Source organism: Schistocerca cancellata, chromosome 1, assembly GCF_023864275.1.
Source record: "Schistocerca cancellata isolate TAMUIC-IGC-003103 chromosome 1, iqSchCanc2.1, whole genome shotgun sequence".
NCBI classification, from domain to species: Eukaryota; Metazoa; Arthropoda; class Insecta; order Orthoptera; family Acrididae; genus Schistocerca; species Schistocerca cancellata.
Window position 1 is genome coordinate 333,382,995 of NC_064626.1, and position 15,073 is coordinate 333,398,067.

The following is a 15,073-nucleotide window of genomic DNA, read 5'->3' on the forward strand; positions in this document are numbered from 1 at the left end:
TGCACTTCCGCCTCGACTGACATCTCTGCCCAAACTCTTTGCCTCTGTATATGTCTGCTTGTGTCTGTATATGTGTGGATGGATATGTGTGTGTGTGCGCAAGTGTATACCCGTCCTTTTTTCCCCCTAAGGTAAGTCTTTCCGCTCCCGGGATTGGATGACTCCTTATCCTCTCCCTTAAAACCCAAATCCTATGGCTTTCCCTCTCCTTCCCTCTTTCCTGATGAGGTAACTGTTGGTTGTGAAAGCTATAATTTTGTGTGTATGTTCGTGTTTGTTTGTGTGTCTATCGACCTGCCAGTGCTTTTGTTTGGTAAGTCTCATCATCTTTCTTTTTAGATATATTTTTCCCATATATATAAAAAAAGAAAGATGATGAGACTTACCAAACAAAAGCGCTGGCAGGTCGATAGACACACAAACAAACACAAACATACACACAAAATTCTAGCTTTCGCAACCAACGGTTGCCTCGTCAGGAAAGAGGGAAGGAGAAGGAAAGACAAAAGGATATGGGTTTTAAGGGAGAGGGTAAGGAGTCATTCCAATCCCGGGAGCGGAAAGACTTACCTTAGGGGGAAAAAAGGACAGGTATACACTTGCACACACACACATATCCATCCACACATACACAGACACAAGCAGACATTTGTAAAGGCAAAGAGTTTGGGCAGAGATGTCAGTTGGGACGGAAGTACAGAGGCAACGATGATGTTGAAAGACAGGTGAGGTATGAGCGGCGGCAGATTGAAATTAGAAATTAGTGGAGATTGAGGCCTGGCAGATAGCGAGAAGAGAGGATATGCTGAAGGGCAAGTTCCCATCTCCGGAGTTCTGACAGGTTGGTGTTAGTGGGAAGTATCCAGATAACCCGGACGGTGTAACACTGTGCCAAGATGTGCTGGCCATGCACCAAGGCATGTTTAGCCACAGGGTGATCCTCATTACCAACAAACACTGTCTGCCTGTGTCCATTCATGCGAATGGACAGTTTGTTGCTGGTCATTCCCACATAGAATGCTTCACAGTGTGGGCAGGTCAGTTGGTAAATCACGTGGGTGCTTTCACACGTGGCTCTGCCTTTGATCGTATACACCTTCCGGGTTACAGGACTGGAATAGGTGGTGGTGGGAGGGTGCATGGGACAGGTTTTACACCGGGGGCGATTACAGGGGTAGGAGCCAGAGGGTAGGGAAGGTGGTTTGGGGATTTCATAGGGATGAACTAAGAGGTTACGAAGGTTAGGTGGACGGCGGAAAGACACTCTTGGTGGAGTGGGGAGGATTTCATGAAGGATGGATCTCATTTCAGGGCAGGATTTGAGGAAGTCGTATCCCTGCTGGAGAGCCACATTCAGAATCTGATCCAGTCCCGGAAAGTATCCTGTCACAAGTGGGGCACTTTTGTGGTTCTTCTGTGGAAGGTTCCGGGTTTGAGGAGATGAGGAAGTGGCTCTGGTTATTTGCTTCTGTACCAGGTCGGGAGGGTAGTTACGGGATGCAAAAGCTGTTTTCAGGTTGTTGGTGTAATGGTTCAAGGATTCCGGACTGGAGCAGATTCGTTTGCCACGAAGACCTAGGCTGTAGGGAAGGGACCGTTTGATGTGGAATGGGTGGCAGCTGTCATAATGGAGGTACTGTTGCTTGTTGGTGGGTTTGATGTGGACGGACGTGTGAAGCTGGCCATTGGACAGGTGGAGGTCAACGTCAAGGAAAGTGGCATGGGATTTGGAGTAGGACCAGGTGAATCTGATGGAACCAAAGGAGTTGAGGTTGGAGAGGAAATTCTGGAGTTCTCCTTCACTGTGAGTCCAGATCATGAAAATGTCATCAATAAATCTGTACCAAACTTTGGGTTGGCAGGCCTGGGTAACCAAGAAGGCTTCCTCTAAGTGACCCACGAATAGGTTGGCGTACGAGTGGGCCATCCTGGTACCCATGGCTGTTCCCTTTAATTGTTGGTATGTCTGGCCTTCAAAAGTGAAGAAGTTGTGGGTCAGAATGAAGCTAGCTAAGGTAATGAGGAAAGAGGTTTTTGGTAGGGCGGCAGGTGATCGGCGTGAAAGGAAGTGCTCCATCGCAGTGAGGCTCTGGACATGCGGAATATTTGTGTATAAGGAAGTGGCATCAATGGTTACAAGGATGGTTTCCGGGGGTAACAGACTGGGTAGGGATTCCAGGCGTTCGAGAAAGTGGTTGGTGTCTTTGATGAAGGATGGGAGACTGCATGTAATGGGTTGAAGGTGTTGATCTACGTAGGCAGAGATGCGTTCTGTGGGGGCTTGGTAACCAGCTACAATGGGACGGCCGGGATGATTGGGTTTGTGAATTTTGGGAAGAAGGTAGAAGGTAGGGGTGCGGCGTGTTGGTGGGGTCAGGAGGTTGATGGAGTCAGGTGAAAGGTTTTGTAGGGGGCCTAAGGTTCTGAGGATTCCTTGAAGCTCCACCTGGACATCAGGAATGGGATTACCATGGCAAACTTTGTAAGTAGTGTTGTCTGAAAGCTGACGCAGTCCCTCAGCCACATACTCCCGACGATCAAGTACCACAGTCGTGGAACCCTTGTCCGCCGGAAGAATGACGATGGATTGGTCAGCCTTCAGATCACGGATAGCCTGGGCTTCAGCAGTGGTGATGTTGGGAGTAGGATTAAGGTTTTTTAAGAAGGATTGAGAGGCAAGGCTGGAAGTCAGAAATTCCTGGAAGGTTAGGAGAGGGTGATTTTGAGGAAGAGGAGGTGGGTCCCGCTGTGACGGAGGACGGAACTGTTCCAGGCAGGGTTCAATTTGGATAGTATCTTGGGGAGTTGGATCATTAGGAGTAGGATTAGGATCATTTTTCTTCTTGCAAAGTGATATTTCCAGCAGAGAGTACGGGTGTAGGACAGTAAATCTTTGACAAGGGCTGTTTAGTTATATCTGGGAGTGGGGCTGAAGGTGAGGCCTTTGGAAAGGACAGAGGTTTCGGATTGGGAGAGAGGTTTGGAGGAGAGGTTAACTACTGAATTGGGGTGTTGTGGTTCCAGATTGTGTTGTTGTCCATTCGCATGAATGGACACAGGCAGACAGTGTTTGTTGGTAATGAGGATCACCCTGTGGCTAAACATGCCTTGGTGCACGGCCAGCACATCTTGGCACAGTGTTACACCGTCCGGGTTATCTGGATACTTCCCACTAACACCAACCTGTCAGAACTCCGGAGATGGGAACTTGCCCTTCAGCATATCCTCTCTTCTCGCTATCCGCCAGGCCTCAATCTCCGCTAATTTCTAATTTCAATCTGCCGCCGCTCATACCTCACCTGTCTTTCAACATCTTCTTTGCCTCTGTACTTCCGTCCCGACTGACATCTCTGCCCAAACTCTTTGCCTTTACAAATGTCTGCTTGTGTCTGTGTATGTGTGGATGGATATGTGTGTGTGTGCTAGTGTATACCTGTCCTTTTTTCCCCCTAAGGTAAGTCTTTCCGCTCCCGGGATTGGAATGACTCCTTACCCTCTCCCTTAAAACCCATATCCTTTTGTCTTTCCTTCTCCTTCCCTCTTTCCTGACGAGGCAACCGTTGGTTGCGAAAGCTAGAATTTTGTGTGTATGTTTGTGTTTGTTTGTGTGTCTATCGACCTGCCAGCGCTTTTGTTTGGTAAGTCTCATCATCTATCTTTTTAAATATATTTTTCCCACGTGGAATGTTTCCCTCTGTTATATATATATATATATGTGTGTATGTTTGTGTTCGTTTGTGTGTCTGTCGACCTGCCGGCGCTTTCATTTGGTAAGTCACATCATCTTTGTTTTTGGGTATATATATATATGCCCAGTGTTCGAAACCTTTTGATTATCCTATCCAGTACCTCACAGAGAAAAGAGAATATAGCGTTTTCAGTTGTTAAACATCTTCTAAATCCGAACAGTACATTTGGTAGCAAATCATGTTGTATAAAATGATCAATTATCCTTACATAAACAGCCTTTTCAATAACTTTAGCAAACACTGATGGCATAGAGATATGTCTAAAATTGTCTTCATTATCCCTTTCTCCCTTTTCATAAAGCGACTTTACTACTAAGTACTTTAATTGTTCAGGAAACTGACCATTCCTACAGAAAAAATTACAAATATGGATAAATACAGGGCTGACATGTGCAGCAAAGTACGTTAATATTCTGCTAGGCACTCCATCATATCCATGAGAGTCCTTGGTCTTCAGTGAATTAATTATTGATTTAATCTCCCACTTGTCTGTATCACAGAGGTGTATTTCAGACATCCCAATCTCAGAAAGGCTTTTGCCATGAGTGTTATATGATTCCCTGTAGAAGCTAAATTTTAATTTAATTCACCAGCAATGCTCAGAAAATGGTTGTTAAATACTATACATGCATCTGATTTCACAGAAACACAAGTATTTTTACTATGAACTGACTGTATATCGTCAACCTTGTGCTGCTAACTGGACACTGCCTTCACAACTGACCATATGGTTTTAATTTTATCCTGTGAATTAGCTATTCTATTTTTGTACCACATACTCTTTGTCTTCCTTTTTTTATCTTTATGCCACCATGAACAATGTATATCACTACATGTAATATTGTCTACCACTCTGATTTTAATACTGTCCAGAAATTCTGAATCATTAGATTGGCATCAAAACCAACAAGCACACCATTGACGAGTGAGAATGATTTTGTGGACTCTGTAATGGGACATCCTTCTCTAGCACTACTTTTCCTCAAAAGTAGTTTTCAATACCAGCATTATTTTTTTGAATTTTGGACATGTCAGCATCATTTCAGTTGCTTTTCTGCAAATCTTTTATATAGTTTTAAACACTCTACACTGTATTTCTAGCCAAAATTTATGAAAAGGAATTACTTTATAAAAAATTTTTAGTTTTGATGTTATAATAAAAAAGTGCTATAATAATAATAATAATAATAATAATAATGATAATTTTATTGTCGTTCACCTGATTACAGCAATAGACAAAGTCAAGAGCATATATTTCTACATAAACTACTATATTGATGTGAATTGGTTTACATAAAATAAGTGCATTTAGAATACAGTATTTTCATCTTCAAAGAATTCATCAATGGTGTAAAACGGATTGTTCACTAGTAGCTTGTATAATTTAGCTTTAAAAATATTTACAGGCAGTTCTTTAAAGTCAGCACTTAGTCTATTAAACATCCTTAGTCCAAGAACTAGGTAAGAGTTATACGATTTTGATAATCTATGATATGTTACATCTACAGATGTTCTGTTTCTAGTATTATGGCTAGTTCTGAATGCACAGTTAAATTTTTTTTTTTTTTTTTTTTTTTTTTTTTTTAAATTTTATAGAAACATTTGAAGTCACGAATTACACAATCCTGTACTGTTTACTATGTTTATTTCTGGATTAATTTGTTGTTGTTGTTGTGGTCTTCAGTCCTGAGACTGGTTTGATGTAGCTCTCCATGCAACTCTATCCTGTGCAAGCTTCTTCATCTCCCAGTACCTACTGCAACCAACATCCTTCAGAATCTGCTTAGTGTATTCATCTCTAGGTCTCCCCCTACGATTTTTACCCTCCACGCTGCCCTCCAAAACTAAATTGGTGATCCCTTGATGCCTCAGAACATGTCCTACCAACCGATCCCTTCTTCTAGTCAAGTTGTGCCACAAACTTCTCTTCTCCCCAATCCTATTTAATACTTCCTCATTAGTTATGTGCTCTACCCATCTAATCTTCAGTATTCTTCTGTAGCACCACATTTCGAAAGCTTCTATTCTCTTCTTGTCCAAACTATTTACTGTCCAGGTTTCACTTCCATACATGGCTACGCTCCATACAAATACTTTCAGGAATGACTTCCTGACACTTAAATCTATACTCAATGTTAACAAATTTTTCTTCTTCAGAAACGCTTTCCTTGCAATTGCCAGTCTACATTTTATATCCTCTCTACTTCGACCATCATCAGTTATTTTGCTCCCAAATAGCAAAACTCCTTTACTACTTTAAGTGTCTCATTTCCTAATCTGATTCCCTCAGCATCACCCGACTTAATTCCACTACATTCCATTATCCTCGTTTTGCTTTTGTTGACGTTCATCTTATATCCTCCCTTCAAGATACCATCCATTCTGTTCAACTGCTCTTCCAAGTCCTTTGCTGTCTCTGACAGAATTACAATGTCATCGGCAAACCTAAAAGTTTTTATTTCTTCTCCATGGATTTTAATACCTACTCCGAAATTTTCTTTTGTTTCCTTTACTGCTTGCTCAATATACAGATTGAATAACATCGGAGAGAGGCTACAACCCTGTCTTACTCCCTTCCCCACCGCTGCTTCCCTTTCATGTCCCTCGACTCTTATAACTGCCATCTGGTTTCTGTACAAATTGTAAATAGCCTTTCGCTCCCTGTATTTTACCCCTGCCACCTTTAGAATTTGAAAGAGAGTATTCCAGTCAACATTGTCAAAAGCTTTCTCTAAGTCTACAAATGCTAGAAACGTAGGTTTGCCTTTCCTTAATCTTTCTTCTAAGGTAAGTCGTAAGGTCAGTATTGCCTCACGTGTTCCAGTATTTCTATGGAATCCAAACTGATCTTCCCCGAGGTTGGCTTCTACTAGTTTTTCCATTCATCTGTAAAGAATTCGTGTTAGTATTTTGCAGCAGTGGCTTAATAAACTGATCGTTCGGTAATTTTCACATCTGTCAACACCTGCTTTCTTTGGGATTGGAATTATTGTATTCTTCTTGAAGTCTGAGGGTATTTCACCTGTCTCATACATCTTGCTCGCCAGATGATAGAGTTTTGTCAGGACTGGCTCTCCCAAGGCCCTCAGTAGTTCCAATGGAATGTTGTCTACTCCAGGGGCCTTGTTTCGACTCAGGTCTTTCAGTGCTCTGTCAAACTCTTCATGCAGTATCGTATCTCCCATTTCATCTTCATCTACATCCTCTTCCATTTCCATAATATTGTCCTCAAGTACATCGCCTTTGTATAGACCCTCTATATACTCCTTCCACCTTTCTGCTTTCCCTTCTTTGCTTAGAACTGGGTTTCCATCTGAGCTCTTGATGTTTATACAAGTGGTTCTCTTATCTCCAAAGGTCTCTTTAATTTTCCTGTAGGCTGTATCTATCTTACCCCTAGTGATATAAGCCTCTACATCCTTACATTTGTCCTCTAGCCATCCCTGCTTAGCCATTTTGCACTTCCTGTCGATCTCATTTTTGAGACGTTTGTATTCCTTTTTGCCTGCTTCATTTACTGCATTTTTATATTTTCTCCTTTCATCAATTAAATTCAATATTTCTTCTGTTACCCAAGGATTTCTACTAGCCCTCGTCTTTTTACCTACTTGATCCTCTGCTGCCCTCACTACTTCATCCCTCAAAGCTACCCATTCCTCTTCTACTGTATTTCTTTCCCCCATTCCTGTCAATTGTTCCCTTATGCTCTCCCTGAAACTCTGTACAACCTCTGGTTCTTTCAGTTTATCCAGGTCCCATCTCCTTAAATTCCCACCTTTTTTGCAGTTTCTTCAGTTTTAATCTACATTTTTTAATTTATCAAATAATATTCGAAATTAATAATGTAACAAAAACTGGTAGCAATTCATTTGTTAAGAAAAAATTTAAACCCTTTGGAATACTGTAATTTGCTCAGAGTGTGAGACTCATAAGAATGCCTCTGATGTGATTGGAAGTATTTTTGTGTGAACAATGCAATATTGGCTTTGTTAATGTGAAAAATGAAAATACTGTATGGTATACTAAAATGTGAGAACATATGTTTACGTTTAAAAAATGCTGCAACAACAATCTACAGATTTATCTAGTTCAGACCAACTGTGAGGACCTGATGTAACATTTTTCAGCTTCACTAATTAGACCTCGAGACAAAAAGAACTGGAGCCAAATCAACATGACAAGCTAAGTAAATTAGTAAGTTTATTGTAATCTATACTCCTCTCAAATCTTCATTAAAGACATTGTGTAATGTGGATTATAGATGGAAGTAGGAAGGCGAGAGTAAATTACAACTCTATCTGACTGCTTAGTAACCAATGTGTTCTGTTCTTGTGCAGATGTCTAGTGTAATTATTTGTAACAAAGTGGGATTATTCTACATACAGATAATATATTCAATATTCTAACCCACCCGAATCTTGATTTCCCACAATGCTGATGTCAGTGATTCACAACTTAATACAAGGTAAAACTCACACTCATACAGGTACAACAATGTGACCTGCGCATAACCACTGCCCACTGAAATTCACATCTCATGCCGATGGTGACATGTACAGTGCTTCTCAACTGACTCTGCCACCATCTATAGACAGCAATTATGCAAGTGAAATGCTTCAGTACTGTGGTTCTACTAACGATGGTGGCCCTGAAAGAATTAAAATGTAAGCGGGACCTCATCGTAGTACCCTATTTGCAAAAATACCATGTGAAGACTGGACTGCAACATTCTGGCTCCACAAGTTCATGTTCATTTGCCACAGACAGCATATCTGGTGCACCATTATTGAATTTGTTTCCTTCGCCTTCATTGCTGGTGGTTGCCTGGATTTCATTCGTGACCCTGCAAAATATCCAGCTTCATCTGGAGCAACCTCAAACCTGGTCCTTGATTGTGACAATTTATTTCTATCTAGTCATCTTGGAAATGAACACTCACATCAAGAATGTTCTAGGGAACACTGAAATCATATTCTCATTGTTGACAACAATGCTGGCCACGATGTGCCACAGAGTCAGCCTTGGCTTGCTTCCTTCCATGTAGTTGCCAAGTCTGACTGACTCCACTTGATTGCTTCCAACTATGACTGGAGCAACATCCTTCATACATTGACACCCTGCTCCACTATTTGTTCTGTGCCTGCATCTGTGCAGAACATCCCCCATCTGTGTTGCAGCCATTTCTGGGAAGAAAACCACCGAGCACGCTATGCTCTCGTCTGCGTGAATCATCACCAACCATGTTGCGCTTGCATAACCCCCACATGTGGTGAACTTTGCCACACCTGAGTAGAGCCACTTCTATCAGCATCATTCAATGTATGTCCCCACTTTGTCTTAGTCCAGCGACCTGCAACCCATCTAAATAAACGACTTTGCGCTGTGCGACCACACCCCATACACCAACACATGTTCGTGTGGCTGTCATCTGGTTTATAGCTACTCAATAATGCTTGCAACAATTTTGTTCACTCCCACCTGTCACATTTCCAATGAACCATTTTTGAGCAAATATCAGCTCTGACATCAATTCAACAGCACTTGATGGCTCATCAAAAACAGATGAAACTACGGCATTGCAAATGCATGAAGCTGCCAGATCACTGATCACAGTTCACAGACCCATGACCCGCACTCTGCGAGTGTCATCAACTCACTGCCTTGCACTGACAGTCACTCATAAGGACATCATAAAACTAGAGCTAGAGATGCACTTTTAATGCCAGTGCCATCTCTTGTTGTTTGTACATTGCGCTGAGCTCCTGTGCTTCTACATGGGCACTGCATCCCAGAACTTTTGCCCTAGTACCTCCACCCCAGATGGTACATGGAATGTTCAAGACAAACAGTTGGAAGACAATCATATGTCCATTGACACACTCAAGCAGTGTGCCTCCTCATCTGATGAGTTCTTGGTGATTCACTAACACTATGCCGACACATTCCATATGGAGATCATGTTGCCCTCACTATGGCATGCAAGCAGCTCATGGTCTTGACACCCAACCATCATGATGACAAGTGAGGCAGCACATATATAAGCATGGTGCTGCTGACTGGTAACACCTACACAATGTCCGACCATGCCCATTTGCCACTCCACCCTGCCTCTGCACTGTCACTGATCCCAGATACACAACAAAACACAAATGACACTACACTATGTTTCTCCTCCAGCACTGGTATCTTTGGGCATGCCCTTCCTGTTGGGCAGCACACTATTCCCATGACTCTTCTGCATTGCTCACTGAAATGCAGTTTGATCACCATCTGCTACAGATCTTCACATGATGTCACCAACTCCATTGAATGCACTGACTACTTTCATCTGGTTCCACATTCATTTACTGCTCACCTACTAAAGACTGACAATGTTCTACAATGCTACATTTGAGAAACATAAGAGGAATTGAACTCAACATGATCCTGGTGCAACCACTGTCAGTTGCAGTATTCACCTCCAGCTGTCACTGACAACTTTGGTGCCTCTTCCTGACACAACAATTCAGGACAAAAATGTTAGACTCTATAACTGCATTTCAGCATGCACCAATTTCAACCATGACCCAGAACAGATTGATACCCAGCATTCTTGCCTGCCTTTCAGCTTCCAGGACATCGTGGACAGTCAACACACAAGCCACGGCCATAGCAGTTTGAACCAGCAAATAAATTAGTAACTTGCATCAACTGCACCACCCACTCAACATATGCTGTCAGTTTGATGACAACGAAGTCCCTCTGGTATGCATGTTCTCCACATACTGACATCCTTGCCACTGACACCCCACCCCTATCTCTTCACTGGGGCCCCATGCAGACACACTGGATGTTTCCTTCATCAGCCACAGATATTCTGCCTATTTAGCATTCATATGACACCCAGGACAACTTCAGGAATGGCTCAGTCATGTCTTGTGAAAGTGGCAGCCGTGGCACGACTGGTCACGTGCATAAACACATCATCACCTACCAAAAACAGTCCAGCCATGCCTGGTTCCTATTCCAGTGACAAAGTGCATGGTCAGAAGAGATTCACACCTGCAACAAATTGTGTATCCATGCCCCCCTTATGGGCCAACCACAAAGTGGCTGATCAAGCAACTTACCATACATGATTCCCGATACCGCCGAACTGCCATGTCACCTCATTGACATTGGTAGTGCAGCTCCTTCACTTCCTCCCCCATAATTTGCATGTTGGGGGTGGGAAGGGGGCCACTATGATGGCTATCAACCACAACAACACCATCACTGACCAGCAAGAGCAACTTTGTGCTTAATGGTGGAACCTCTCTCTCTCTCTCTCTCTCTCTCTCTCTCTCTCTCTCTCTGTCTCTGTCTCTGTCTCTCTGTTTGGTAATCTATGTGCTCTGTTTCTCTCTTGTTGTGTGGATGTCTCATGCACTCATGTTCAATATAAATCATTTTAGTCTATGCTGTAGAATATCAAATACATGACCTGTCTGCATCCCGATTTCCCACAAATTCGTACCACTGTCCCATTTTATTATCATATTGGTCTTTATCTCACTTCTGTTTTGGCTATAATGATAACTTACAATAGTTCAAGCTCAACAATCAATGATCAACTTGAATAAATGTGTAATCTACAGTTCCAACATTTTGCTCTAAATCGTTGCATACTTTTCCACACTCAAAAATTCCATTGTTGCTCTCAAAAATTCTTCTGCAGCAATGCTAGGCAAAACTATGACGTTGTTTTTCTGTTTTACTTACTTTTTATTGTCTTGAACTGCTGGGGCTGCAATCTTAAAAACTGTTACAAGGCATTCTTGTGATTTCTGTTGTTGTTCAGCATGTAAACTTACTCTGTTTTTCACTTCACAATTTCTTGAAAGCTTAATTCCATCCAGTTGGTTTACTATGCTAGATCGTACTTGCTACTCAACAGTGTGTTCTCTGCCATCTCTTTATGAGTTTCTTCTTGGCATATTGTGATTGACTCTCTAATTTAAATAATATGAATTCAGTTTGTTTTCCCCTGCTTTCTTCTTCACTGAAGGTTATGCCACCACTTGTAAGATATTGGTGTCTTCCAAAAGCTAGAAAATTATGTTTCTCTGTTATTGGTGCCTGTTGATGACTCAGCACTTCTGCTTATATGTGAATGGTCTCCTTTACTCCTAAATTATTTACGTTTCATTTTTGTAACACTAAAATAGTATTTAAAACCTGAAAATTGTGTTCAGAAATTAGGCAGTATTAAATTAATGTTGTATTTAAGGGTATCAACAACAACCTGCCTTGTCAAATCAGTTGGGCTACTGGGAACAAAAATGCTAAATTGTATTCATATAGAATTTGATCATTACACAGAAATGGAGATATTATGTTAAAGTTAGTGACATCTGTTTAATATCTGATCTGTATCTGAATAACTGTCAGTGATGTTCATAAATTAGACCATATGTGGAAATTGTGCTGAGTTAGGAAAGATATGTCATGTTTGGTGTGGAAAAACAGAGTTGCTCGTTGCTGTGTTTCTATGTATATGAAAGTGGTACATAAAGTTCACTCCCATGTTTAAGTTTTAGTATGTATGATACATAAGTGAAGCAAGAAGCAACAGTAAACAATTAAGACTGTTGAAGTTAGCAGCCTTTTCTTAATTTGCCTAGACTAATTTCATGAAATCCATTACATAAAAATTTCTGCAGAACTGCTACTTTGAACCTGGAGAGAGTAACTATGCACTTCTAACTTCTACAAGAGAATCATGAACAATACTAAGTATAGTGTGTTCTCTAGTTTTCTTCAACTTGAAGGGACTTGTAGCACTGAAATCATGTCAGGCATGATGGCACATGCAAATTCAATTGAGATTTTGATGGGAGGTCATAGGATCAAATACCATACCTTTAGATTTTTAAAGAGTTGATTTCCGTTCAGTTGTTCTGAGATAACTCAAATGTCACTGAATGCAAAAATTAATTTTTGGTGAGACAATGTGAGCATCACAGTCTAGCAAGCATAATTTTATAAAACAATACTAACTCCACAAATTTAATTTGAACTTTGAAGTCTTAACTTACAGCAACTGTTGTGCTGTTCTGCTGCAGAGTTATAGTTGAATCTCCATAGTAGAAGCTCCTCACTTCACGAGCACCTTGTGTTCTCTGTTCTGCTGTAGGCAGCCTTAAATCAGGTCCAATCATTAACTCAAAGTTCTGATCCAACTGGGCTACCTGCTCAGCTGTTGAAAGGCCTCCTGAAGCTGTTAAATAATGCAATGACAGTTTCATGTAAGAGTCTAATAACAGAGGTTAAAAACTTATAATTTACACAATGTGGCACCAAGAAGAAACAAGTTCTGTACTTTAGCTTATCAAATAAATGATAGAACCAATGCAAAAATAAAACATCAGTCACAGGTCAGGCATTAGGACTGTTCCAACTGAGAAACTGCTGCCTACAAAATAGTATGAGAAGTGATCTGTGATCAGGGGACATGTGATCTATATGATGACAATCCCTCCAGCCATACGTCACTGTTTCTATTCAAGCAGTTCCTCACTTGGCGTTACAATGATTGACTGAACGCTGTACCAGGCCTTTCTATCTCAGAAAATATATGTATCTCAGAAAATGTATGAGGGTGTACTGGGTACTGAACCCAGGTTCTTCTGCAGTGAAGACAGTGACTTTAACCATTCAGATATGGAGTCCATTTAAAACAAATATACAAATATTTAATCTCAGATTCATTTCTGCAACTGTTTAAAAAAAAATTGATGTTTTCTTTGAAAGACATTTTTGTTATTCATGTTTTCAATTTAGGAATGGACTATATCCAAAGTTCTGATCCAACTGGGCTACCTGCTCAGCTACTGAAAGGCCTTCTGAAGCTGTTAAAATAATGAAATGACAGTTTCACGTAAGAATAAAAGCTTACAATCTACACAAAGTGACATCATGATACCACTCAGATCATGTGCTACATAGCTCAAAAAAATAAGTTTTTGTTGTTCATCAGTTTACAGGAAAGCTCAGTATGTAACAATGTTAGACATGTCGAGTTACAACAGAGTGCTGTAAATAAAAGGAAACATACTTCTGTAAACTAAAAAAACTGAACATGCACTAAGAAGAACAGTTGTGACAGAAAGCAATTATCTTTCTAAGAGAGGAAAAATCATCAAACAGCAGGCTGAGTTGTAGCTGGAAATGGTACAATCAAGTAAAGAACAAACTTGAAAATCTGGATTGCCATTTTATTTTCTGTGATCTAAAACTGTCCCAGCCTATATAGATGAAATACATGATGCAATATAATTACACATACAGTGATTACTCGATGCTCACACAACATAATAGCTGCTGAGCAGCAATCAGGCATGGCAAAAAGAACAAGAAACTTATTCTTTCAGACTAAGTCACAAATGGTTATGTGTTCACACACACACCCCACTCCCCTCCTCTTCCCTCCCCTTCCACCTAACACACACACACACACACACACACACACACACACACACACACACACACACACCACTTTGCCAGTGCTACAGCCTAAATCGAGCAAGTAGCAATGTTTATTAGACAGAGTGGGAGGATCATTGAATAGAGTGGAAATAGGGAGGAATGGGAGAGTAAGGGAGTTAGGAGAAATGTCGGTGTGCAAGTTGATGGTGTGATTGTGTGAAGTAGCTGTCAAGTATGTAGAGAGGCAGGGAGCAGAAATAGAGACTGCAAGAAGAAATGCAGAGATAATAGCATATAGATGTAGTAAGACAAAGAGACAAGGAAAGGAAGATACGGGTTAGTTAATGTGGGAAGTACGAGGCTGGAATAGGGGAAAAGGATAGGAATGAGGCAGAAACACAGGAAGGAAAGGCAGGCAGAGAACAACAAAAGGGAACTGTTGGCTAGGGCAGTTGAAACTAAAAATGATTTGTTACTGGTAGAGTTTCCATTCTGAAGAAGTAGTGTTTATGTTGGAGTATCTAGATGACATGGATCATGAATTAGCTGTTAAAGTCAGCCTCATTATGCTGAAGCTTGTTCTCTACAATAGGAAATTCTAATTAGCCCTTCATCATGTGGACAGCTTGCACAGATTCTTCTATGCATACAAAGTAGTGCACTGTGATTGGCACATTTGTTACATGACCCTACTCCTGATATTGTAGTAGGTGTCAGTGCTATGGATGGAATAGGTAGTAGTGGGTGGATTTATGTAACAGGTCTTGCACTTGAGTCTTCTACAGTACAGTGATGCATGGTGTAGGAGGTTGAGTGCAGGAGGGGCGTAAGGAGAGATGTCAGCTGGAAAGGCATGATGTGCAAGCCAAGTGTAGAAA

At 41.1% G+C, this 15,073-nt stretch overlaps 1 protein-coding gene across 1 annotated transcript in view; it reads right to left on the reverse strand.

Moving 5' to 3' along the window:
- Positions 1-15,073, reverse strand: part of LOC126173379 (esterase FE4-like) — a 124,298-nt gene that overhangs the window by 46,376 nt on the left and 62,849 nt on the right. Inside the window, exon 8 of the mRNA XM_049920952.1 lies at positions 12,806-12,987. Coding sequence (XP_049776909.1) covers positions 12,806-12,987 — 182 coding nt within the window. The remainder of the gene's footprint in view (positions 1-12,805; positions 12,988-15,073) is intronic.